This window comes from Paramisgurnus dabryanus, chromosome 3, assembly GCF_030506205.2.
Source record: "Paramisgurnus dabryanus chromosome 3, PD_genome_1.1, whole genome shotgun sequence".
NCBI lineage: Eukaryota > Metazoa > Chordata > Actinopteri > Cypriniformes > Cobitidae > Paramisgurnus > Paramisgurnus dabryanus.
In genome coordinates this window covers 20,992,205-21,018,481 of record NC_133339.1, presented here as the reverse complement: position 1 = coordinate 21,018,481, position 26,277 = coordinate 20,992,205, and the positions used below count along the sequence as shown (strand labels likewise).

At 38.3% G+C, this 26,277-nt stretch overlaps 1 protein-coding gene across 7 annotated transcripts in view; it reads left to right on the top strand.

The window, feature by feature from the left end:
• The window catches only part of scn4ab (sodium channel, voltage-gated, type IV, alpha, b), a 51,051-nt gene extending 29,433 nt beyond the window's left edge, over positions 1-21,618 (top strand). For 5 of the 7 annotated variants that reach the window (XM_073813877.1, XM_073813881.1, XM_073813880.1 and 2 more), the window contains exons 6-26: positions 2,628-2,719; positions 2,842-3,102; positions 3,424-3,487; positions 3,628-3,769; positions 4,026-4,223; positions 4,349-4,483; positions 6,926-7,037; positions 7,124-7,362; positions 7,490-7,663; positions 8,013-8,369; positions 10,040-10,399; positions 11,736-11,853; positions 11,936-12,090; positions 12,171-12,344; positions 15,451-15,573; positions 15,735-16,016; positions 16,097-16,150; positions 16,247-16,384; positions 16,462-16,566; positions 16,705-16,975; positions 18,185-21,618. In XM_073813877.1, coding sequence (XP_073669978.1) covers positions 2,628-2,719; positions 2,842-3,102; positions 3,424-3,487; positions 3,628-3,769; positions 4,026-4,223; positions 4,349-4,483; positions 6,926-7,037; positions 7,124-7,362; positions 7,490-7,663; positions 8,013-8,369; positions 10,040-10,399; positions 11,736-11,853; positions 11,936-12,090; positions 12,171-12,344; positions 15,451-15,573; positions 15,735-16,016; positions 16,097-16,150; positions 16,247-16,384; positions 16,462-16,566; positions 16,705-16,975; positions 18,185-19,425 — 4,795 coding nt within the window. In that variant the 3' untranslated portion in view covers positions 19,426-21,618. Of the gene's footprint in view, positions 1-2,627; positions 2,720-2,841; positions 3,103-3,423; positions 3,488-3,627; positions 3,770-4,025; positions 4,224-4,348; positions 4,484-6,925; positions 7,038-7,123; positions 7,363-7,489; positions 7,664-8,012; positions 8,370-10,039; positions 10,400-11,735; positions 11,854-11,935; positions 12,091-12,170; positions 12,345-15,450; positions 15,574-15,734; positions 16,017-16,096; positions 16,151-16,246; positions 16,389-16,461; positions 16,567-16,704; positions 16,976-18,184 lie in introns of all 7 variants that reach the window. The other 2 variants (XM_073813878.1, XM_073813883.1) reach the window with 1 other exon arrangement.
• The last annotated feature ends 4,659 nt before the right edge of the window (positions 21,619-26,277 follow it).

Sequence of the window (26,277 nt, the reverse complement as noted above, 5' to 3'; positions counted from 1 at the left end):
TTAACTTTGAACAAACTGTTGCCAGTAAATAACATAAATGTAAAATCTACAGTAAGTTACCGAGAACCAGCTGCCAGTAATACTGTAATTTCTACAGAATTTTTTTACAGCGTAAAACAAACTAATGTACATGCCTTTAAACCCCCACTATTTTGATTAAAAGCAAATGGACATATTCACTTCATGAGCGGAAGGCAACAGTTTACAACTTTATTTTTAACATTGGTTCTTGTAATCAGATGCCATTCCAAATAGCCAGCATAGTGTGTCACTAATTCATATTCGCTTAGTCAGGCTATGACGGCCATGAGATAGGTGGAGTCCGGCATCCACATTGTACAGAGGCGAGGCATGAGCTTCTGGCATTGTGAAAATACTCACTCAGATGAGAGAGCTTCAAAGTCTGTGCGTTTACAGCATCACCTGCAATGAGGCTTCCGTCAGCTCCTTACAAGTCAAACCTACCATCTCAGCTTCTCTGTGAACCTCCTTAAGGTCCACCTTCACCTCCCTTTTACAATCACAGACCCGCTGAATGAAAATATTTATCCGCCTGTAAAGTCAGATCACTTACCAGGTTTATTTTTAGCATTGAATCTCAGCTTCACACTTCGACCCTTCTTAGAACATTAAAAGGCTGCTGTTTAATGATAAATGCGTATTCAGACTTTTACATGATTTGTGATAATTGTTCTTGATTAGTTGTTGCCCTTATATACTGTATTATTATTACTATATTTGATTGCCTCTGCTGTCATCTATAGTATTTTTTACAGATATAAATATGGAAAACATCATCAGATAATCTCCTTCTCATGGCTCCTGCACAAGTTTTCCATGGAAATTCACAGACATGATTATTACATACAATCTACCAGAGTTGTCATCCAGTTGCCAAATAGGCATCTCTTTTGCCAGTGGTTTATAGTATACCTACTGGTGCCATTTGGCATCTGTGATTGACTGTTGCCCTCAAGCTAAATATAGTCTACACTGACGCATATCTAATACCCTAGCAATTTCTAGATGAAACAGATGGACATTTTTATAAAGCCAAAGTGTCCACTTTCTTGAGTAAATCTCAATGTTTTACATTTTAATTATAAAATATTTTCAAGGATTTACTAAGTCGAATTTTTAAGTACCAATTGTACAATTCACGTTTTTACATTTCCTTTGGTGTGTAAGTGTGTATTAGTACATGTTAACGATATGCAAAAGGTACAAACCCCAAAGTAATCGCTGACGCAAGTTATCGTCTCCAACGTAAATCTCTTTTTTTGGACTACAACAAACACACGGATTGTAGGCAACAGTTTACTTCCTAGGATTGGTGATGTAGACAAGACCGACATTATCATAATTTCTCCCGCTTCAGACTCACAGCCTGTAAGTTAACTCCTGTTAGCATTGCATTGTGAGCGAATCTTTCAAACATGATAAGGAGCGTCACATTTCCGGCTGACGTCAGATGTATTCAGGCCAATCACAACGTACAGATTAGCTGGCCAATCAAGGACACAGACCGTAAATCTGTGTGTTTTAGGAAGAAAGTGAATTCTGGAGCTACAAAACAGTATGTGAAAAAAAAATGTTTTTAACCATAAACCACGCAAACACATTGTATTATACCAAATACACAAAATAATGCTGTTTTTAGCAATGAAATAGGTGCTCTTTAAAACACACACACGTTTGGCTTTTGAAAAAAAAATGTATGGTGTGGTTATACATTGTATTCATATTTAACCTCCTAAAACCTACATACGTGGACATCAAATATACACCATAATAATTAACTCTGTGTAACTGGAACCTTATGTACACAAACATGGACAGTGTTGGGGAAAGTTACTTTTAAAAGTAATCCATTACAATATTAAGTTACTCCCCAAAAAAGTAACTAATTGTGTTACTTTGTGAATTTCCATGAAAAGTAATACTTACTTTACTTTTAAGTTACTTTTGCGTTACTTTTTCTTACTTGGCTGAGGCTTGATCTCTTATAGGCCCTGCAGGTGTTTTTGTTACTGCGAAGTTGAAATTGCAGAAATTGCGTATTTCCAACGCAAAAATGTCGAGCTCTGGACTCCTGTCTCCGTTTCTGACTCAAACTGTTCCCACTTAGGCACGCACGTAAAGAGTGCGTAATTCTACATTAATACGTTCCGTTTAATTCAGTATACTATTTTTATTAAACAAATTAATTAAACTGAAAATTAACTAAAATATTAATATGTATATTTATAAAGTAATGTGTTACTTTACTCGTTACATCAGAAAAGTAATATTATTATGTAATGCACGTTACTTATAATGCATTACCCCCAACACTGAACATGGAAAAATACACTGCTTCATGTTTAAAGAAAATATTTGGTTATTATATTTATTGGTTCTTCCTAAACCCAAAATAGTTAGCAGAAATCTGAAAGGTGACAAACCAAAGCTCGGGTCTTAGGAGGTTAATGGTGTTTTAATCTAAAGACCCATTTGTGGTCTGATTCATTCAGAGGTGTTGAATTCGAGATGGATCCTGCTCATTACTTTTCAGTTTAATGAATCTTGAGTTTAGGCACAAGGTCTGTAGCTTTGAGTTAAAGATGTGAAGTGTAATTTATCCACAGGTACCTGACAGAGTTTGTAGACCTGGGGAACGTATCGGCTCTAAGGACCTTCCGGGTTCTCCGTGCCCTCAAAACAATCACTGTGATTCCAGGTAGAGATGGAAACTGAATGTTGCCCGTATTTTCAATATCAATTAAACTCCAATCCAGCTTTTTCTCACGTAATAAACCATGTACTCCATATCTTTCCTAAATCTCTTTTGTAAAATTCCAGGTCTAAAAACCATCGTCGGCGCCCTGATTCAGTCGGTGAAGAAACTGGCAGATGTCATGATCCTCACTGTCTTCTGTCTCAGTGTGTTCGCTCTCATCGGCCTGCAACTCTTTATGGGAAATCTACGACAAAAGTGCATCATATGGCCTCCTTTTAACCTGACCAATGAAACACTGACCTCAGACTTCAATTACACAAGCTTCAATGGCACAGATGATGGCAACGGCACTTTCGACTTTCGTAAATACATTGATGATCCAGGTGATTTATTTACATCAGTAGTCATTTGTTGCACTCAAGCACTACTGTTATGTTTTTTAGATCAGAGGTTCCCAAACGTTTCATTTTGTGACCCACTTAAAAGGGTATAATCTATCGCGGGAGCCACCAATAATTTTTTCAAATGTAAACGTGATGAAAACACACTGTTTTTCACTTGTATAATTGAGTAGGTTTTTTCTAGTCATATTATAAATGAAAAGTAAGTTTAATTGCAGCATCACAATGGTATGTCATATCAAAATCATTGTAGCCAAGCGACTTTGCATGGCCCAGCTTCTTATTCATTTATTTTCTATACAGCGCATCACTACCGTGTGCCTGGCCATATGGATGCATTACTGTGTGGGAACAGTTCGGATGCAGGGTATGGTTTTTCAAAATGATATTGACCAGAATCAACTTTAAAGCGATAGAATTTGTAAATCCAGTGCTGTTACTAATGGGCCCAAATACATTTCATAAATGTTTTCATAAAAGCCTCATTTAGTGTTGCTGTGTTTACAGTAAGTGTCCTGAGGGATACACATGCATGAAAGCTGGCCGAAATCCAAATTATGGCTACACCAGCTATGACACCTTCGCATGGGCTTTCTTAGCCCTCTTTCGGCTTATGACTCAAGACTTCTGGGAAAATTTATTCCAGTTGGTGAGCATAAAAGTTTTTTGACAGTCACAGCTAAGACTTTCTCTTTTTTTATTGCATGTTATTATTGTAAACAATTATTGTTATTAAAACTCTTAAAAATGTACAGTATCATAGATTAAAATGAATATTTTTATAGGTTTCATAGAAAGAAGCGTTTAACTGTCTGTACCTTGCCTAGAACCTAAATAAAGTTAAAGTCACCCATTAAGAGCTTAGTGCCATTTAAGTTCCATTAAAATTGTCTTGAATGTTTCAGACCCTCCGTGCCGCTGGGAAGACCTACATGATCTTTTTCGTGGTCATCATCTTCTTGGGCTCGTTCTACCTCATCAATCTGATTCTGGCTGTGGTGGCGATGGCGTACGCAGAACAAAATGAAGCCACAAGAGCAGAAGCCAAAGAAAAGGAGGAAGAGTACGCACGAATCATGGATCAGCTCAAGAAACAAGCTGTGGTTTGTCACATTTATGGTTTATGCACTAAGCTAAAACTTACAGACATCATGAACACTTTCAATACATGGCTTCCAGAATGACTTTGTGAACAGTATTTTTGGATTTTGTCTACTTTGTCAAGTAGCAGAAGCATATCATTGTACACGGCAGTAATACATCACTGTCCAGTGTAAAGAAAGGTGAAGATGACTTCGATGGGGGTGGCAAGTGGCATCATGACTTTGATGGTATCGCACTAAAGCCCATTTCAAGTAGAGAGGTAGGTGGAGCCACATCTACTATACGTTCATACTCTTCTTAACCATATTGTTTTTATGTTTTTGTTTACACAACAATTTACTTAAAACAAATTTTTTTTTGCATTTTTATTTTATTTCACATACACACCACAATGTTGTCAAAACGATCCCGTTCACAAAGAACCACAAAAATTATTAAATCTGCTGTATTATCCATGCCAGGCAAGTAGTTGGTAATGTTACTTTATAAACAAACACTACACGCCTGCAAAGTAGGGGTGTAGGAAAATTTTGATTCTGAGAATTTTTTAAGTTGATCCAACTTTTCACTTTTTACAGTGTATATAAAGAGAATGACTTCACTGAGCACTAATGGTGCATTCACACCAGCCGCGATAGAGGCTGCAAAAACGCATTATTCGCACGTAGTTGGAAGCTTGAACATTTGAGTTTACTTGCTTCATTCACACGGAAATTTGCGTCGTGGGAGGGGGTTCTGCGACTCCATTGAGACTCTGCTCGCTTCCTGTAATCACGTCACTACTAGAGCAAGGTCCTGATTGGTTAACATGGCGCGGAAATTCGCCGAAGTTCAGATTTTTCAACTCGCACATTTCCCGCGGCAACACTCAATTCGCATACCGTGCCACAGGATGCCTAATCGCGTCTTTGCATTGACTTTACATGTAAATCACTCGCGCTTGCCTCCTCTACCGCGTCTGGTGTGAACCCTGCATTAGTTGTATTAAAATTCAATATATGACAGTTTAAAGACTAGTAGCAAATGTGCCGTAATTACAGTACAGATATGCTAATTAGTACTTTCAATTGAGTCTGAATCGAATCGGGATCCTAAGAATCAATTCTGAATCGAATCATGAAGGTCCAAATGATTCCCACCCCTAGTGTGCATATACGCATTCTCCTACAGAGTGATAAATACAAACATTTAAAATGGCGAAAGCATTTAGCAATTTGTTTGTATGGATGATGAGAGGTAAGTTTGTTACTATAAGTGACCCTAGACCCCTTAGGGTGCACTCACACTATTCAAACCAAAACGCCTGTGCCTGTTTGACCCCCAAAGCCTGGTTCATTTGACTATGGTGCCCGGGTGCAGTTTAGGTGTGGTTGCAAATCGCACCACAGTGCAGTTCAAAGTGAGAGACGTCAATTGCGCGACCACTTCTGCATTCGTAAAAACCTTCTGATGCACACAGCAAGGTTACGTGAATGCCTGAGCTAGGCACGCAACAGACCAACTTAGAAATATAATGACATGTAAGAGGGCTGTGTGTCATTGCGGCTCTCCTGATCTTGCCAAGTGGTTGATGTCCTCAGGGCAACATTGTTGACCCTGGGACAACATTTTAATCAACCAATCAGATTTTAGAAATAAGTTGAAAGTTTGTTTTAAGTTTAAGCTTACAACCAGTATTAGTTGCTTCTAGACCATTGTTTTTCACTCATTTCCCTCTGATTTTAGGGTTTGGTTATGGTTAGGGTTGGGGTTTGGGGTGGGTTTAGGTTTTATTTACAAAAATGTTGTCCTTGGGTCAACACAATATGTTGCCCTGAGGATATCTCTCACTTGGCAAAATCAGTTTGAGCGTGTCATCGCGCACCAATTGACTCCGTATAAAAACAGACTAAACATTACGATGTGCTTCAGTTTTAAGAAAGCGCTTTACTTCCTGCTTTGTAAAAAAATCCAGCCTAATGACGAATGCACGCCTGGGTCGGATCGATAAAGGCCCTGTCCCAAAAGGCAAACTCCGGACTTATGGACTTCCTCACAGTCCACACTGTGATCACATCATGTAGTGCAGACCTTAGGGACCTCTGACGCGAGTCCAAGAGGGCGCACCGGAGTTGTATTTTGGGACAGACTTGAGTGGCACACCGAAAAAAGGAAGGGATGTTGCCCATCAGTGTGAACTCCTCCCATCCGGCGTCTGATTTCTCTTTCGCAGGGACTTCTGGGTTGGTAAAGTGCAAGAAGCTTGCTGCAGTGCGGGCTTCACCGAAGACCCACATCAAGGGTGCAAAGGGGGTGCTGATGAGCACACTTTAGAGTGTAAAAATGACAGATGGGACACCTTACGGACTCGTAGACTAAGCGTGCGCGTGCAATTTAAGGCCACGAGACCGAAAGTCCACATTAAGTGCGCCATTTGGGACTGGGCCAAAAGTACATTGTGAGTGCATGCTTCTGAGGGGAGTAGGAAGGGGGGACAATTGCACACATGATTTGGTTTGATTTGGATAGTGTGAGTGCGCCCTAATGTGCCAAAATTTTGTAAACTTTGTTGGAGAACCTGTTGGTAAACTTTATTAATAAACTTAGTATCTTAGTAGCACAAACACAGCCTCGATGCGACCATTGTCATGTAAACTTATGCAAAGTTTCCTATTTTTGCTTGAAACGTTGTTGTGTAAACAGCTCAAATTATTTCCCCTAGGGGGGTGCTGAGATAACAAACGGATCCAGAGGAACTATGACCTACCTAGAAGTTCCTGGCCAACAAATCAGAAAACAAAGTGCAGTTAGTGCAACAGAAAACACTATGGAAGGTAATTTTATGTTTAATATATACTGTATATAAATATCTGTTCATATGTTTGTGTTAAGCCAAGGAACTCTTTTGTTGAATCAATAGAGCTGGAGGATATTCAAAGGCCATGTCCTCCCTGCTGGTACAAGTTTTCCGACATATTCCTCAAATGGAACTGCTGCACACCGTGGGTGAAATTAAAGAGGATTGTCTACATTATTGTAATGGACCCATTTACGGATCTGGGCATTACCATCTGCATTGTGCTCAACACCATGTTCATGGCCATGGAGCATTATCCAATGACTCCTGAGTTTGAATATATGTTGACTGTGGGGAACTTGGTAAGTCATGACGTTTTTAATGTAGTCTTATTATTTCATAAAAGTTCATTATAGTGATAATGTGAAAAATAATGTTTGTCCAGAAACTGATGGTTCCTTGAAATATGTTGATGCATTTCTTCCTCAGGTTTTCACAGGCATTTTCACCGCAGAAATGGTCCTGAAACTTATCGCGCTGGACCCGTATTATTACTTCCAAGTTGGCTGGAATATTTTTGATAGCATTATTGTAACCATGAGTCTGGTGGAGCTGGGCTTGGCCAATGTTCAGGGCTTGTCTGTGCTGAGGTCTTTTCGTCTGGTATGTCTAACAATTCATATAGTATCACATTAGACCAGAGGTACCCAAAGTCAGTCCTTGAGGGCCGTTGTCTTGCGGAGTTAAGCTCCAACAATAACTAAACACACCTGAAGCATACTAATGAAACAATACGATACTAGAAACTTTCAGACAGATGCGCTGATGCGAGTTAAAGCTAAACTTTGCATGACATCGGCCCTCCAGGACAGAGTTTGGGTAGCCCTGCATTGAAAAGATTTTCAAATTCCCCTTTATAAAAAAATATATTTTTCATTCGTTTTCATGCATTTTATATACAAACCTATGTACGTACTAAAAAAAGTAAACATTCTGCTCTTTTTGTTTTTAGATGCGTGTGTTCAAGCTGGCTAAGTCATGGCCCACCCTTAACATGCTGATAAAGATCATTGGCAATTCTGTGGGTGCTCTTGGAAACCTCACCCTCGTCCTGGCCATCATTGTCTTCATCTTTGCTGTGGTGGGGATGCAGCTTTTTGGAAAGAGCTATAAGGACTGTGTGTGTAAGATCGCAGAGGATTGTGAGCTGCCACGCTGGCACATGCACGATTTCTTCCATTCATTCCTCATCATCTTTCGTATTCTGTGCGGGGAGTGGATTGAAACCATGTGGGACTGCATGGAGGTGGCTGGCCAGGGCATGTGCATCGTAGTCTTTATGATGGTCATGATTATTGGAAACTTGGTGGTGAGTGGGTTAATACATCCATTGTTATAGAAAAAGAAGTTTGATGGCTGGGTGATTTGTTATGATACAATATGCTTTGGATTTATGTTTTATGTATTAGTTTATTATTAAACTCTCAGGTACAAAAGTTGTCACTGGGATGGTTCCCATTTAAAAGCTCCTAATATTTTCCATTTTGGTACAGATATGTACTATTGAGGTATCAGTCTAAACCTCTAAGGCAGTGGTTCCCAAACTTTTTCAGCGTGCGGCCCCCCTTGTGTACGGTGCATTCCTTCGCGGCCCCCCAAAGAAAATTTGTGACAAAAAACTGTTCTAAAACTCAACATTTTAATAAAAAAAAACATTAAATTATATAAAAAAGTAGTGCTTTTGGTTAGTAGCCTATTTTTTTAGGTTTAATTACACAGAATTCATGATAAATTAATGTATTTCATAAAATGTCATAAAACTGGGGCCCCCCTGGCACCATCTCGCGGCCCCCCCCTCTAAGGTACCAATGTGCACCTTTAAGGTACTAATATGCTCCTTTTAAGTACAAAAGTGTACTTTTCCCCCAGTGACAACTTTTGTACCTTCTTATACCTTTTTTAGTGTAGAATAGATTTTTAGGAAATGGTGTCATAAAATGGATTAATGTAAATGAAGACTAGAGATCTTTTATGTCTTAAGGTTTTGAGAAGTGAGTTTAAAACTGCTGCTGGGTATATTACACTGATCTTTCCCTTGAACCAACCCAACCCCCCCGCCCCTTAGGTTGGGATGCCTAAGAGGACAGATCTGTCAGATGTCTAACATCAAGTTGCATAGATCAGGACCCTCTCGCTGGAGGTTACTTTTACGTCCCCCATATTTATACAAGTATCAACCGACCATTTACTATTAATGCCACGAGAGGGATTTCCGTTACGGTTATTTATAGACCGAACAGGAAATGTCTTATCTATGAGGTAACAAAAGCTGGGTGTTGAACCAAGAGCCAATCCATGTGCCTTGTTGATTTGGATATCTAAAGAAAACATCTATTTGAAAAGTGTAAACATTTAATGCAGCAGTTCGTATTTTCTACATGTTAGATGCCAGACATTCTCCTGACATTGTAGATGTTGTTTAAGAGTTGAAAGTTCTTGGCACCAAAGAAAGATCCAGGGTGTAGAGTACTTGAAGAGCAGGTTGTATTTCAACGTTTAAAAGACTCAGCGCAAATAAAGCTTAGTATTGTCATCACCAAAATCACCGTTACGTATGTGTGCCAAAACCAAACCATACCAAGAAGTAAGATAGAAGTTTAGCAAGGGTTAATTGGCTTGATTTTAAACCTAGGTGGCTTTCGCATTTGTGCTTGGGAGGGCACCTACCTGCAAACAAGGGTACTGCAATACTTTGAGATTAGCGAGAAAGTGCAGTTTTATGGATTTTAAATATGATTTTGTTCAATTTAAAATTATTTTAGCTTAAGTTACTTACTTCATCCACTAAAATATTAAGATTAGACAAATAAAATAGGAATTCTCATATTTTTATTATATTAATAGCTCAGTAAACATCATAATTGGCTCTGGTCGTGGGGGACAGTGTCCCCCCTGCCCCCCCCCATATTCCGCCAAAGATTTTAAATGACACAATAGAGTTTTAGTAACTTCTTTTATTTTGTCTTTGACTCTAAATAGGTGCTGAATCTCTTCCTGGCCTTGCTACTGAGCTCTTTCAGTGGGGACAATTTGTCAGCATCTGATGATGATGGGGAGACAAACAATCTTCTGATCGCCATTTCTAGAATCACAAGAGCCATTGACTGGGTAAAAGCGTTTGTTATCAGGCAAGCCAGACGGTTGCTGTGCCTGAAGCCAAAGGAAGAAGGTGGGAAAGCAAATAAAGAGGATGATTCCAAACCGGCCATCATGAATTCCAACACAATAGTCATCAAGGTGCCCATAGCCAATGGTGAATCTGACTTGGACAGCCCTTGTGATGAAGATGACAGCTTTTCAGAGGATGAAGACAAAGATGTCATTTATAACGACACTAAAGTAAGTTTTTTTGCTTGAGGATTTTTATTTAACCAGTTATATCGACACAGAAGATTAACAAGAGAAATAGTTGACATGTAGAAAGCAAATAAAATGTTGTTTTGAATTTGTCTACTTAAAGGAGTAGTTGAAATTGAAAATTAGCCCATATTTTACTCACCCTTAAGCCGTCTTAGGTGTATATGACTTTCTTTTTTAGCCAAACACAGTCATAGTTACATTAAATAATACTTTTCAGCTCTATAATGGCATTGGATAGTGCCTTATTTTTAAAGCCGTCCAAATGTGGTTCGAGGTAAAGCAATGGGATTTGGGAATTATTCATATTTCAAACTTTATATACTGCAACCATATGTATGTTCATGTGAAAGTTAAGGTTACAAAAACTCATTGCTTCACCTCAGAAAACCATTAATAACTTTATGGATTCGTTTTTGAAGTATGGCCTTTAAAAATTGGGGCACTATCCAATGCATTTATAAAGCTGAAAAAAGGCAGGATATTATTTAATCTAACCCTGACTGTGTTCAGCTGAAAGAAAAAAGTATTATACAACTTGGATGGCTTGAGGGTGAGTAAAAAAAATTTGGGGTGAACTGAACCCTTTAAAACCTAAAAACCGGTTGCCAGGGTGTCCACTGACAACCCTCAATCGACACCTCTGACACCAAGACATGTGAACCGAACACTGTGACACCTGCAAAGTCCATCTCGAGCCCCACGGGTCATCTGCGGAGACACTTGTTTAGAGAGCACGTCTGAGGAATGGCAAAGGCAGGGCGTGGGAATGAGACCCGACACAGCATGATTAGTTACCTTGTCGAGCAACTTCATGACCCCACCGTTCCCTCTCTCATGAAAAAATAGCATAAACCACAGGAATGTCTGTTTGCCCCTCTAAAATAAACCCTTACTCTCACGTTTACTGATCTTATATATGCTGTAGTGTTTGTTTGTTGCATGTTTTATTTGAGATTTGTTTTCTTGAGGTGCACAGGCTCTGAATCATTAGCAACTGTTTGTTGGCGCGGCTCTGAAGTGGATCAGGTGACGCAGTTGACATGTCATGGTCAGCATTAGGGAACATGAACACAAGTAGCCAGTTATACATGAGTCTCGTGTGAACAGTCGCATAAGATCTGAGAGAAACTGATGCTTGGTGTATGGGGAAACACTCGATTTTGAATCACACACTGGGTGGACTGAATTCAGCTTTGTTTATATTAATAATCATCAGCCAATATAAGCATTTAAAAGCTGGCTTGTAATATGCAGTGTTTTTTTATGTATTATACCAGAAATAAAACTGACCAGCTGCAATGTTTTCACCCGGCAGATAAAAGATGGAGATGAATCTTCAACCTGCAGCACAGTAGACAAACCTCTTGATATGCTTGATTCAGAATCAGAGATTGAAGAGGATTCGACCATACCTGAGGACTGCTACACACAACGTGAGACACTCATGCACTCTGATTTATATCACACCATTAAAAATGTATATTACTGACATCATACACATTTTTTATTTTCCAGAATGTATCAGGCGATGTCCTTGCCTGGACCTTGATGTTGATTATGGATCAGGAAAGGTGTGGTGGAACTTTCGTAAAACCTGCTTTGCTATTGTGGAACACAACTTATTTGAAACCTTTATCATCTTCATGATTCTCCTCAGCAGTGGAGCGCTGGTGAGTAAATCGATAAGTAAATTATTGATTTGGTAAGTCCACGTTATCCTCATTCTTCACGTGACGTGTTTGTTCATTAGGCATTTGAGGACATATACATCGAACAACGGAGAACGATCAGAATCATCCTTGAATATGCAGATCAGGTCTTCACCTATGTGTTCGTCGTTGAAATGCTTCTGAAATGGTCGGCTTATGGTTTCAAAGTCTATTTCACGAATGCTTGGTGTTGGCTGGACTTTCTTATCGTTGATGTAAGTAGTTTATCATGGGTATTAATTAATCCTGCAAAATTACAGTTCAAATACAAGTTAAATCAAACTGCTCCTGTAGATCAGCTGGTATGTGTCAAGTTAAAGGGCCAATATATGCCCATTTTAACAAGATGTTATATAGGTCTCAGGTGTGTCTAGAATGTGTCTGTGAAGTTTCAGCTCAAAATACCCCACAGATCATTTGTAAAAGGGCTGTTTTCATGTGTGTACCTTTAAATGCAAATGAGCTACTGCCCTCACTCCCTTACCAACAGACGGTGAGTGCTTTTGGTTAAAAAAAGATCTGATTTCTGTGAATAATAGTGCTACAATGTGCTAACAAACACATTCAGAAAAGCTTTTGGGTAAAATTAAGCAGTCAGTCAGTCGCTGTAGGCGGCTTTGTCAGTGTGACGTCACATTAACAAGAGAATCAAAATAGCTAATGAGACTGCTCTGATTTAATGGGGGAGTGTGTGGATTTTTTTCATTCTAGGGTGGTGTTTTTTACACACTGCCAACACACATTTATGTCCGTTTGACATAATATTGGCCTTTTAAGTTTTAGTTTTAGAATTTTTCAACACAAGTAACGTAATAAGATTTAGAGAAAGAAGAAATATATGTACAAAGTGTAACAAAAAGTGCAATTGTGCCAGCAATGACAAGATCATGGGTTCATGTCCCACATACAAACTAGAAAAAATACAGTACTGTGCAAAAGTCTTAGGCCACTATGCCAGAATTAGATTTGTTGTTTTTGCAATGTTATAGTGATCATATATGATTGTTTCTCAGTCTCTTTATTAGAATACAGCCAGAAAATACAGGAAATTTTAGGGTAAATTCCCCTTCCACTTGAGCAATAGCAGGAAACTGCAGATCTTCATTCTGCTCAAAAACGCTCAAGATGTGTTAATGCCAAGGAAGGTCACACTAAACACCAACGTTGCCTAAAGAAGACATTTAGTCCTGAAAATAGTTTTTTTACATATATCCTGTATTTTCTGTTTGTATCTTAATAAAATAGATTGAAAAGTATATAGATGTACAGTAAAACGTCTAAAACAAGTAGTCTGGTGGTGGGGGCGGCCCAGTACTGTATGCACGGTGACATTTATGCATTCAGAAGATCCAAGGAAGTTTACAGTGCAGTCGGTTTTTTTAATTTGTGGGTTCCTTGACATGACATTGCCATCGATAGCATAATTTTCCACGTAAAAAAATTAATATAACACCAACATTCACTTTAAAAATGCTGGGATAAAGGGTACAAACAGCCGTTGGGTTAAATTATCCCATAAATGTTTATATTTGACCCCACAATGGGTTTGTCACTTTTTGTCCCAATGCTGGGATGAAAATAACCCAGCTTTTTTGTATCCTTTTAATTCTTAAAGGGATAATTTAGCGAAAAGTACAAACTGCCCCATGATTTACTCCCCCTCAAGCCATCCAAGCCAAAATCCGTGTAAAAAAAACTTGTGACTGTTGTTGTTTTGTGCCCAGGGCCGGAGTGGGACTCATTTTCATCCCTGGAGTTTCATGCCTTAGACCACTTTAGTTCACGACAGACTATTTAAAAATAATATCATTAAATCCTTAGAAGAATATAAGTCTGAAATAGTGCACTGTTCTCTACAGCCTTGCAAATTCGTTGTATTTTTTAAATATATAATTTCCAATTCAGTGCAAGTAGCCCAAACAATTATGATTTTTGCCATAATCGTGCAGACCTAGGGCATTTTAATATTATTCAAGTAAACTTCAAAAAACTACTGAAAGGGAAAAAATGTGTTTCTGTTTTTCTATTTCTAAAAAGTGGTGGGTCTTGAGATAACCTGTTGGATTGAAAAAGTTTGGAAACCCCTGATATACAATACACAAGCCAGATTTATCAAGTATGCAGGGGAAACAGATGGAAAAAGCATCCTTATTTTTATTTTTTACTACTTAGATAATGTATATGGCCAAATAACGTAAGGTAGGCCTACATTATGCAAAAAAAAAAAAATGTAAATATATAATAGCCTTTCAACATTTGTTTTACTTGAGAAAACGTCATATTCATGTAAACTTACTTTTAACATATAAACGAGTTTTGCATCAAATAGATTTTTGTTCCTCTTGCAATAAATGATGAATAATGAATAATCATAGACAATTCATTGTTACATCTAGATTTTTTTTTAAATACGATTTGTAGATCCTTTTCCTTTTAGAGGCCGTTTGTATCAAGATACGCTCAAGTTTATTTTAAATCTAGACACTCAACAAGCGCACTTCAATACAGATGAGTCTGAAACAAAACTTGTGTCCACATGTGAGCACTTAAAAAGCAGAAGAGAGTGCCGCGTCCTTCGTTTTCCATGCGTTTTAGATCTTTATGGACCCTAATGCAAGAGTTCTTCCAATAAGTGGTTGGGACTCGGGATACAATCAACTTGGGCATAAAGCGGCGGGGACATCTCTCAAATATGTGTGTCGGGCTGCTGTGAGTGCTGGCAGCCTACGGACAGCAATTTTCAACCCAGTGGCAACCCAGCAATATGACAACGCCGGCCCTCGTGGCAAAAAAACAGTCCGGCCCACCGGGAATTCTCCCGGTCCTCCCTATGGGCAATCCAGGCCTGTCTGTGCCTACGCTCTTGTGTTTTCGTCACTACGCCACACACTACTATACAACGTCCACTCACTACGCTAAAACTCTCTTGTGAATGCAGAGCAGTCCAATTTGGGGTTGTTAAGCTAGTTATTTTTGTTTGTAAGTTTTTTGCAAAGTCGCATTGATTTCCCACTGAAGGCCTTTATTTACCACCCTGGAGCTGTTTGGATTACTTTTGTAAAGGATGGATGCACTTTTTTCGGCTTGAAAGTCATGCATTTATGAAGCTTGGAAGACCTAGGTCATTTTTTTTTAATAACTGAAATAAAAGATGATTGACTTTTTTATCTTGGATAGCCTGAGAGTGAGTAAATCATGGGATAATTTTTACTTTTTGCTGAACTATACCTTTAAGATTAAACCTAAATTATTATTTTGTTGGTTTAATAATTACCGACAAAGTTAACAAAAAATTTAACATATACTTTAATATTTTCTTAGGTGTCACTGATCAGCCTGACAGCAAATATTTTAGGCTACTCTGAACTGGGGGCCATTAAATCTCTCCGAACTTTGAGAGCCTTGAGACCTCTTAGAGCTCTGTCCAGATTTGAAGGAATGAGGGTGAGTGTGTGTACTCCTAATGTTATTGGCACATCTTGTCATTCAAAGAATGTAATGTTTTTTTGCTTATCTTTGCATGTACTATTACCTTGGCTATTTAATAAAGATCAAAGTAGAAGGTTAGGGTCCAGACACTTACAGTAAGTTGTCAACATACACAGGTGGTGGTGAATGCCCTGGTAGGGGCCATCCCATCCATCTTCAACGTTCTCCTGGTGTGTCTCATCTTCTGGCTCATCTTTAGCATCATGGGCGTGAACCTTTTCGCTGGAAAGTTTTACTTTTGCTACAACATGACATCCGAAGAAAAATTCCTTCCCTCTGTGGTCAACAATAAGTCTGAATGCGTTGCACTCGCAGAGGTTCATGATGATGTGCGATGGATGAACCTGAAGGTCAACTATGATAACGTTGGCATGGGCTACCTCTCCTTACTGCAAGTGGTGAGCCACGTCTGTGTGTTTTATTCTTGAAAAATATCCCGCAAAACTGCAATAAAACTAAAAAAGTCATTGGTTTTCAGGCAACATTTAAAGGATGGATGGACATCATGTACGCTGCAGTGGATTCCAGTGATGTAATGATGATTTTTTTCATGGCCATTGAAATGGTATTAGGTCACAGACTAAAACTGGTTTATTTACAATGTGGATTTCATTTTCATTCTCTGCAGATCGAAATGCAGCCGGATTACGAGGCCAATCTCTACATGTATCTTTACTTTGTTATTTTCATCATCTTTGGCTCTTTCTTCACCCTTAACCTGTTCATCGGTGTTATCATTGATAATTTCAACCAGCAGAAGGCAAAGATAAGTATCTGCAAAGCATCGTCTTTATTTTTACTCTAAACCTGTCTGTATTAGAATAACTGTGGCTGTCTCTATACTTAGGAGGAAAAGATATCTTCATGACAGAGGAACAGAAGAAGTACTACAACGCCATGAAGAAACTTGGCTCCAAGAAGCCACAGAAACCTATTCCAAGGCCTACGGTAAGATAAAGTCTTTTTCTTCAATGAATCTTTAAAATGCAACCAATCATACTAAAAAAACTAATGTTACTCCATTATAAAATCTAACTGGTCGTTTGCTCTTCTCTTCGATATGTTTCATGGACGTGATCTTTGAAGAACTGCTGTCAAGGCTTGGTATTCGACTTTGTCACCAAGCAATTCTTCGACATCTTTATCATGGTTCTGATCTGTCTTAATATGGTGACCATGATGGTGGAGACAGATGATCAGAATCAAGAAAAGGAAAATATTTTATACTATATCAATCTGATCTTCATCGTGATCTTCACCGCGGAGTGCGTTCTAAAGCTCATCGCCCTGCGATACTACTATTTCTCTGTCGGGTGGAACGTCTTTGATTTCGTTGTGGTCATTCTTTCAATCGTAGGTAAGCAATCCTATGGCCAGTTTTTTTTATGTTGTTCACATACAGCAAGGATGGGCAACTTCGGTCCTGAAGGGCCGGTGTCCTGCAGAGTTTAGCTCCAACTTGCCTCAGCACACTTGCCTAAAAGTTTCTAGTATGCATAGTAAGACCTTTATTGGCTGCTTCAGGTGTGTTTAATTATGGTTGGAGCTAAACTCTGCAGGACACCGGGCCTCCAGGACCAAAGTTGCCCACCCCTGATATAAAGTATAAACCAGTCAAAAGTTTAGGATCACTTGACTGAAATGTTCAGAATCTTTAGATCTGTAATTGTACACTGCAAAAATGACGTTCTTACTGTGGGTTCACACCAGATGCGAGTTCAAGGATTTGTGCGAGTAGATTACATGAAAATCAATGCAAAGATGCGATCAGACACGTCCTTGCGTGGGACAATGCGAATGACGTGATATGGGCGGCGCGTTTGCTGCAAAAACACGCGCTATTTGCCTCAAATGCGTCTTCGCCCAAGTTGAAAATATTCAACTCGAGCAGAAATTCACATGACACAAAGTTAAATCCCGCGAGTAATCTAGAGTGAGTCACGCGATGCCCCGCGTTTGGTGTGTACGTAGCATAGTACGTAGATCCTATTTCATCAATTGCGCTGAAAATTCAGAGAAAGCTCCAAGATATAAACGTACAAAACACTGTGCAGCATGTATACTTGCTAAACAAGCAGCGGACTCCGACATAATATTAGTTTGCGTCCATATAAACTCATAATTACTCCCGCTCGCGTTTGAATGACAGCAGAGAGACTCGCCCACCGTCTCACAGACCACCCCCTCACAGTATTCAGGACAGAAGCGGTCAAAAGTGGACAAAAGAGACGGATTTAAATACCAGGTGTAAACGTAATGTGTCTCTCTCGTCCACTTGTGATCCGATTGATGAAAACACATCTTAATACCAAGTGTAAACAGCCCCAAAGTCATTTTTGTGGTGTATTTTTTTAATTAATGTGTTTACACACTTATTGGTGGACAAAATGTTTTTCATTACAAAACTAAAATAAGGATTAATATTTGGATTGAATAATGAAGAAAAATCAGCCAATAAAAGCCCTGCAGATTAGTTAAAAAAAATTAAAATCAGCGAGTAATCCTAAACTTTTGTCCAGTAGTGTGCATGCGAAATATAAAGACTGTAATTATTTTTGTCTCACAGGTCTGTTGCTGGCGGACATTATTGAGAAATACTTCGTTTCACCCACACTTTTCCGTGTCATCAGACTGGCCAGAATCGGACGCGTCCTGCGTCTTATTCGCGGTGCGAAAGGAATCAGGACGTTACTGTTTGCGCTGATGATGTCACTTCCTGCACTCTTCAACATCGGCCTCCTGCTTTTCCTAATCATGTTTATTTTCTCAATATTTGGCATGTCCAACTTTGCGTATGTCAAGAAAGAAGGTGTCATCGATGACATGTTCAACTTTGAGACCTTCGGCAACAGCATCATATGCTTGTTCATGATCACGACGTCCGCTGGCTGGGATGGCCTGCTGTCACCCATTCTCAATAGTGGCCCACCAGACTGCGACCCAGATCTGGAAAACCCAGGTTCGTCCGTCAGGGGCAACTGCGGGAGCCCGGCGGTGGGAATCGTCTTCTTCTGCAGCTACATTGTAATGTCATTCCTTGTCGTAGTGAACATGTACATAGCCATTATTCTGGAAAACTTCAACGTAGCGACAGAGGAGAGCAGCGACCCCTTGTGCGAGGACGATTTTGAGATGTTCTACGAAACCTGGGAGAAGTTCGATCCGTCCGCGTCTCAGTTTATCAGTTACGGCATGCTGTCGGAGTTCTGCGACACGTTGAAAGAGCCACTGAGAGTCGCCAAACCCAATGAGGCAAAATTGGTTTTGATGGACCTACCCATGGTCCCTGGAGACAGGATCCACTGTCTGGACATCCTGGTAGCCCTTACTACAGAAGTGCTGGGAGATTCCGGCCAGATAGATGCCATGAAATCAACCATGGAGGAAAAGTTTATGGCCAACAATCCCTCGAAAGCTTCGTACGAGCCCATCACCAGCACTTTTAGGCGCAAACAAGAGGAGGTGTCTGCTTCGACTATTCAGAGGGCTTACCGCGCGCACGTGCTTAAACGCTCCCTCAAACACGCCTCATATATATACAGAGAGAAAACAGGCAAAAAGGGAAAAGATGAGGAGGCTCCAGAGAAGCTGGGGATGATCGCTAAGAGAATGAACTATCTATATGGAGATCAGGGCTTTGAGGACGACCAAGCGTCTACCATCTCTTTCCCTCAGCCAGGAAAAAAGCAGCAGAAGGTTAAAGGTGCCCCGGTGAGGGTTCAAAGCGATGTAGTCTTGTACTCCGCCCCCTTTCCCGTCCCTAAGTCCTCAACGGTCGTGACGACTTCAAGAGAGTCCCTTGTGTAGCAGAAATCAAACAACCTTAGGAATGCACCGCAATACTGAGACCCATCTTCAATGTTCAGCGCTGGCACACGTAGCCAGTGTTGAAGAAACTGCAGTGATTTAGGAGCGATCACCTGATTGAGATGGCAAAAGTTTGTGATCAGTATAATATATGCAATCAATACTCCCTGTTTATCAGTACTGCCTTTAAGAAGACAATCGCTGACCGGCACTGGAGAGGATTGGGCTGTAAGCTTGATCTGTTAGTGCATATATCAAAGCAGCATAAAATGTTTTTGATGCACAAACCTTTAGACAACGCTAGAGACGGTTTTTAAAAGTACACTCTAAAAATTGCTTGGTTATTTTAAACCCAGCGCTGGCTCAAAATGAGACAAACCCAATCTGGTTGGTTGTTATTTATCCTATTCTAAAATGCAACCCATTGTTGGGTCAAATATAAACATTTACTGTAAGCCAGAGTTTGGTTTTTCTTTCTTTGAAAATAACCCAGCATTTTATAGAGTGTATGAATTGTAAGCACAACAATATTGCAGGAAAAATTTACTAACTTTATTTAACTATATTTTTCATTTAGGTACACTCTGGGTTAAATGCTTGTTTGTTTTAACCCATAGCTGGGTTTGTCCATATTTTACCCAACTGTGGATTGAAACAATCCAGTATTTTTAGTGTTTATGTAGAATGTATGTATCCATTTTTGTCACATTTTTTATGTTGCATTAGATTTAAAAAGCAACACTGTTCTAATAGATGATTTTGCACTAACTGGTAAGAATTCAATTTAACAAAGCTGCCTTTAAAAATCATATTAGTCTTAATACAGTAGTTCACTGTAAAAGCATGTGAAAATATGTTTGTCTTGCTGCATTACTGATAAAAAATAATTCAGTCATCTTCTCATACAATAGTACTCCTGTAGTATTGTAATCGCTGCCTGCAAGCATTAAATAAACATTAAAAGCATTAGAATTGTCCCTAAAAACATCTCACTTTAGGCAATCCCACCCAAGACTATTTAATATCAAATAATATGCAGTCTAGCATTTAACTGCCCATCTGAAAATAATGTAAAATATGGATTTATTTTTAATTATTTTTTTTCTTTTAATGAGCCTGTTTTCAAACTTGCAATTTGTTAACTCCAAGTATAAAATCTGTGAAATTGCTTTTTTAATTTTATATTTATTATGAGCCAGATATGCATTTCTAGTTTATATAGTGGTAGAGGAAAAAAATCCGTCAGCCACATTTTTTCTCTGTCATGTTTTAAAAAATAGATTTTTTAAATGATGCAATAAAAACATTTATAATTACATAATTATGCACCATTGATTCATAAAAATGCTATTTGCTGAAAATTGGCTGCTTGAGACACTGCCTGCTCTATATTTAAGACACATTTAAAACATGACAATTTATTTTCTTGTTGCTGAAGTAGCAGAATTTTTTTTGGTTTAATAAAATGCTTTGTATATTTCTAGATTAATTTAATTTAATCATTAAACAATAATGCCCCCATTCTTATTTTTATTTTAAATGAACATTAAGTCAATTATTTCTTTCTTATGCTTTTAAATGTATACTTTTATTTATAGGATTATTTAACTTATATTTTTTGTAATGCAAACAATTGTAAACGAAGAGTAGATTTTTAAGCCATATTTTGAGGTTGTTTTTTTAAGTCTTAAGACATAAAATCCAAATGATAGCACTTTGATAAGATGCAAAGCTCCGCTATAGCTGTCTTATGAGAACATACGGTATTCCTCAGTTGTAAATTAGGTTACTGATGATAGTTGAATAACTTACTAATGGGCAATAAATTGGATATGACAAATTCAAAATAATAATCAAAGTCCACCTCTGAATGTCATTTTATACACCAATAATATTCTATTTTCTATTTAAATCATAATAAAGACAATGCAATGTTCACTGAACAGTTATGCAATGAAAATACAGAAAAAATAATAAGCTGGACTTTAATGTTCTGCTAGATGTTTTAACCCTGATTAATGTTACTGTACCTTACAGTAAATTTACGACTCGTGTTCAATGCATCTGTTACTTCATCACATCTGCTAAATGCATGTTGTGGATGTCACATTTTGCAAGTATTGAAAGATCTGTACATTTGACTGTATATTCTTGATCTGTTTACAATATTGGAATAAACTGTTTTTGACTCTATGCTTTTTTTAAACACCATACAATAACGTGAATTCAGTATTTATTGGTCTGTGTCAGAAATCTATAAAACTAAACTAACCAAACTGAATATTTAAAGGAATGTTGCTCAAGAAACCTTTTGTATGAAAATTGCAAATTTCTATTGCAGTTTGCCAGACTGAATTGGGAATTATACGCCACCTAGTGATAAAGCAATGCAACCCACATGAGCAGTAGTGTTTAAAGATACACTTAAATCATTTTACCCCAACGTAGAAATAAATCTGCTGCTGTTTAGATGTAGGAGCTGGCTTTGATTTGAATAATATATGGTGGAGATGACTGGTTCATAAAGGAAGAGATCATTCAAAGCCAGTAAGTACACCACAAGTCACAGATATAAAAGTTTTATCTTTTCATTCAATCAGCCTGAAAAAATACTGGTTATTGCAATATAACTTAAAGGATGGAAAACACTTGATTATAAAGATATATGTTCATGTACTGGTTAGAACTGATTCATATTTGTCTCCGCCCCACACTGGCCACTCTTGATCATAAGTGGTCGTGTGTGACTATCCACCAAACCAGCTCACACACACAAACACGTGCCGTGCAGTTAGACATAGCAGAAATCACCGCGGCATCCACTAGATCACAACCACTCAAGTGCCATGCATACAGATGAGGTCAGAGGTCAGCTGTGAAGTGAGACCTCTGGACTAAAGGTCAACATCTTCAATGCATCTCTTTCACACAGACTAGAGTACTGGTAATATACTCGTCTCACTGCAGTCTGGGGGACACACCACTGAGTGTTACTAATATATCTTTTTTAATATCTCAATTTAAATAAATGGCATAACAACTTAAGAGCAGGTTCTCAAACAATTGTGAAAAGTTTTTATTTTAATGTTACATTTATGATCTTGAAAAAATTTCTAATAGTAAAGTTAATTTGACATCACACGCTTGTTTTGTCAGTCATTTATATTTTAATTACATATTTAATTACATAATTATAAAAAAATTTGTTTATTTTAGATTTAGATTTTCTATAATATATTAAAGTTTTTTTAGCATCCATCATGAAATCAGTGACATCACAAAACCCCAAACTCATATTTTTTTTATTTAATACTTTAAATATATTTTTTCACAGTTTAATATGCCAGTTTTTCAGCATTCATCTAAAAATACACATTATAACTCACATTTTCTATATTTTTTTCAGCATCTATAATAAAATCAAATACATCATAATACATAATTATTTTTAAAATAACTATTTTTATATTATATTCATGTACTTCATTTATTTAATATTTTGAACAAAAAAAGAACTCCTTGAAACAAATTGTGAGGTGGGCTAGTAGGCTGGTTGAAGAGACACAGCTGAACTTAAAATCCTTACACAGTAGGCAGCTACAGAAGCTAGTATGGATTATCTTGCCCACTATACGGTGAATTTCAGCCTCTTCCATCAGGCCGCAGATACAAAATGCCTTTCTGCAAAACTAAGAGATATAGAGGCAGTTTTGTTCCCTCAGCTATTAGAATATTAAACAGCACTTAGGATATTATTAAATTAAACCTAATTTATTGATTTTACAGCTTTCTTAATGTTTTTATGTATTTATTTGATTATTCTGACCCTTACAGTTCCCCCCATTTGTTTAAGATGATTTTTATTTGCATTTCATTTATTGAAATCTGATATTAATAATATTATGTATATTTTTGTATCTATTTTCTTTATGTCTGGAGCACTGTTGCCATTGTTATGTCACTGTTATTTGTCAATGTCGCCTAAGTGTGTGTGTGTGTGTGTGTGTGTGTGTGTGTGTGTGTGTGTGTGTGTGTGTGTGTGTGTGTGTGTGTGTGTGTGTGTGTGTGTGTGTGTGTGTGTGTGTGTGTGAACAATCCACTCTTTTACCTGCAACCAAATCTACCACAAATAAAGTTACCTTATATTTTCTCAACATTTAAATATTTCAGTATTTTAAGTTTATCATGACTCATATTTGTGATTTATTTTAATGTATTTTGTATATTTATTATTTTAAATATATCTTCTTCAAAGTTTAATATATCAAAGTTAGTTTTGATATATGAGACAGAAGAGGCAATGCTGATCCTGAATTTAAACCTGCCTCGCCTGGGCATCGCACTCATCTACAGATCTGACTTTCACAAGGTACCTTTGTTCATTAGCACAGTCCTCAATGAATTATCCAAAACATTGGCAGCCTATGTGACCTGAGTAACCTTTGTTTGCTTCATTAACAGGCTGGTTGGGAATGTGAGGTTCCCAAACCGGTATTCAGCCTTTCCGTAAGCAAAGGAAGCAGTGAAGGAAAGTGTCCCGTCAACAAGCGGTGTCTCCAAAGTCAAGAAGCCACAGCTGCTCCTGAAGATGCAACATGAGCTGACTCCAGAGTCGTGATGAGCAGCCTGAGGAACTGGAGAATGGGCGGGATGGAGGCAATGCATTCCAAGGTCGATGTGTAACATTGCCTCCTTTGAAACAAGAGCTGACGAGAAGTGGGAACAAGGTGGAGTCTGCACTATAGTGGAGTGTTGCCAAACAGTACTGATCTCAGTACAGCTTGTCCTGTTCTAACCTATTAAGAGACACACAAATTAGGTCTCCCCTTCCTGAAAAAAGCAATGGGCATGAGTATGGATGGAATCAGGGATGTCAAAAGTTCAAGAGCAGTTTACAATGGCAGCTTTGTGGGGGGTTAAAGGTCTGCAGGCTGTTGAAGGCATTCTTATGTGGTAGGTGGCATCAGGGGTAGGTGCACCTGCCTATAAAGACTGTATTATATTAGACACTAACAAGAGATTACTTATATTATATACATTACACACATTACATAACTTTAAGTCAAGAGTTACAATGGAACTTGTAATATGTAGTACTAATTAGGGCTGTCAAAAGATTAATCGATATTAATCGCATACAAAATTAAAGTTTGTGTTTGCATTTTATATTTGTGTGTGTAAAAGGATGATTAGGAACACCATACTAATACTGCACCCTTCAAAATGGCCTTTATTCTACGTGGCATTGATTCAACAAGGTGCTGAAAGCATTCTTTAGAAATGTTGGCCCATATTGATAGGATAGCATCTTGCAGTTGATGGAGATTTGTGGGATGCACATCCAGGGCATGAAGCTTCTATTCCACCACATCCCAAAGATGCTCTATTGGGTTGAGATCTGGTGACTGTGGGGGCCATTTTAGTACGGTGAACTCATTGTCATGTTCAAGAAACAAATTTGAAATGATTCGAGCTTTGTGACATGGTGCATTATCCTGCTGAAAGTAGCCATCAGAGGATGGGTACATGGTGGTCATAAAAGGATGGACATGGTCAGAAACAATGCTCAGGTAGGCCATGGCATTTAAACGATACCCAATTGGCACTAAGGGGCCTAAAGTGTGCCAAGAAAACATCCCCCACACTGTTACACCACCACCACCACCAGCCTGCACAGTGGTAACAAGGCATGATGGATCCATGTTCCCATTCTGTTTACACCAAAAATGGCAACTTTTTTGCAGTCTTCAACTGTCCAATTTTGGTGAGCTCGTGCAAATTCTAGCCTCTTTTTCCAATTTGTAGTGGAGATGAGTAGTACCCGGTGGAGTCTTCTGCTGTTGTAGCCCATCTGCCTCAAGGTTGTGCGTGTTGTGGCTTCACAAATGCTTTGCTGCATACCGGTTGTAACGAGTGGTTATTTCAGTCAAAGTTGCTCTTTTATCAGCTTGAATCAGTCGGCCCATTCTCCTCTGATCTCTAGCATCACAAAGGCATTTTCACCCACAGGACTGCCCCATAATGGATGTTTTTCCCTTTTCACACCATTCTTTGTAAACCCTAAAAATGGTTGTGCTTGAAAATCCCAATAACTGATCAGATTGTGAAATATTCAGACCGGCCCGTCTGGCACCAACAACCATGCCACGCTCAAAATTGCTTCAATCACCTTTCTTTTTGACATTCAGTTTGGAGTTCAGGAGATTGTTTTGACCATGACCACACAAAATATATATAAATACAAAATATATCAAAATCTAAATAAACATGCATGTGTGTGTATTTTTATAAACAAAATAATTACACACTGTGCACACATATATATTATTCAAAAACAAACTTTTATTTTGTATGCGCTGAATCGTGATTAATCTTTTGACAGCCCTAGTACTCATATTTACTTAAGTGTGTTATGCATATTAACATGTTTGCTAGTATTTACATATACAATGTGTTACAAATAAGACACAAAATGAAGAGAGGACGACACCCTAGATCCTCCAAGTTGAAAGTGAGAAGCTGAAACGAGTTGATATGTAAATCTGTCTGCTTGGTTGTGGGATACTGTTAGTGGTAGCGCCAACCTACCTTAACTTGAGATGGAGCTATCTCTGTTTACTCCATTAGGATGTGTGATACTATTGCAAGCAAGTTAATTTTAAAGGCTCTGATCAACATTTCAAGGGGCTTCATGGAATGTCTTGCAGCAAACATCTGATGAAGATTTAAAACATGCAACAAGAGAAGCATGCATGGGTATATTAACCAAATTGAATAAATATACATATATATCTAACATTTTAATACAGTCTTTAGCATAGGGCTACTGTAATGTATAGTTCAGGTGTGTTT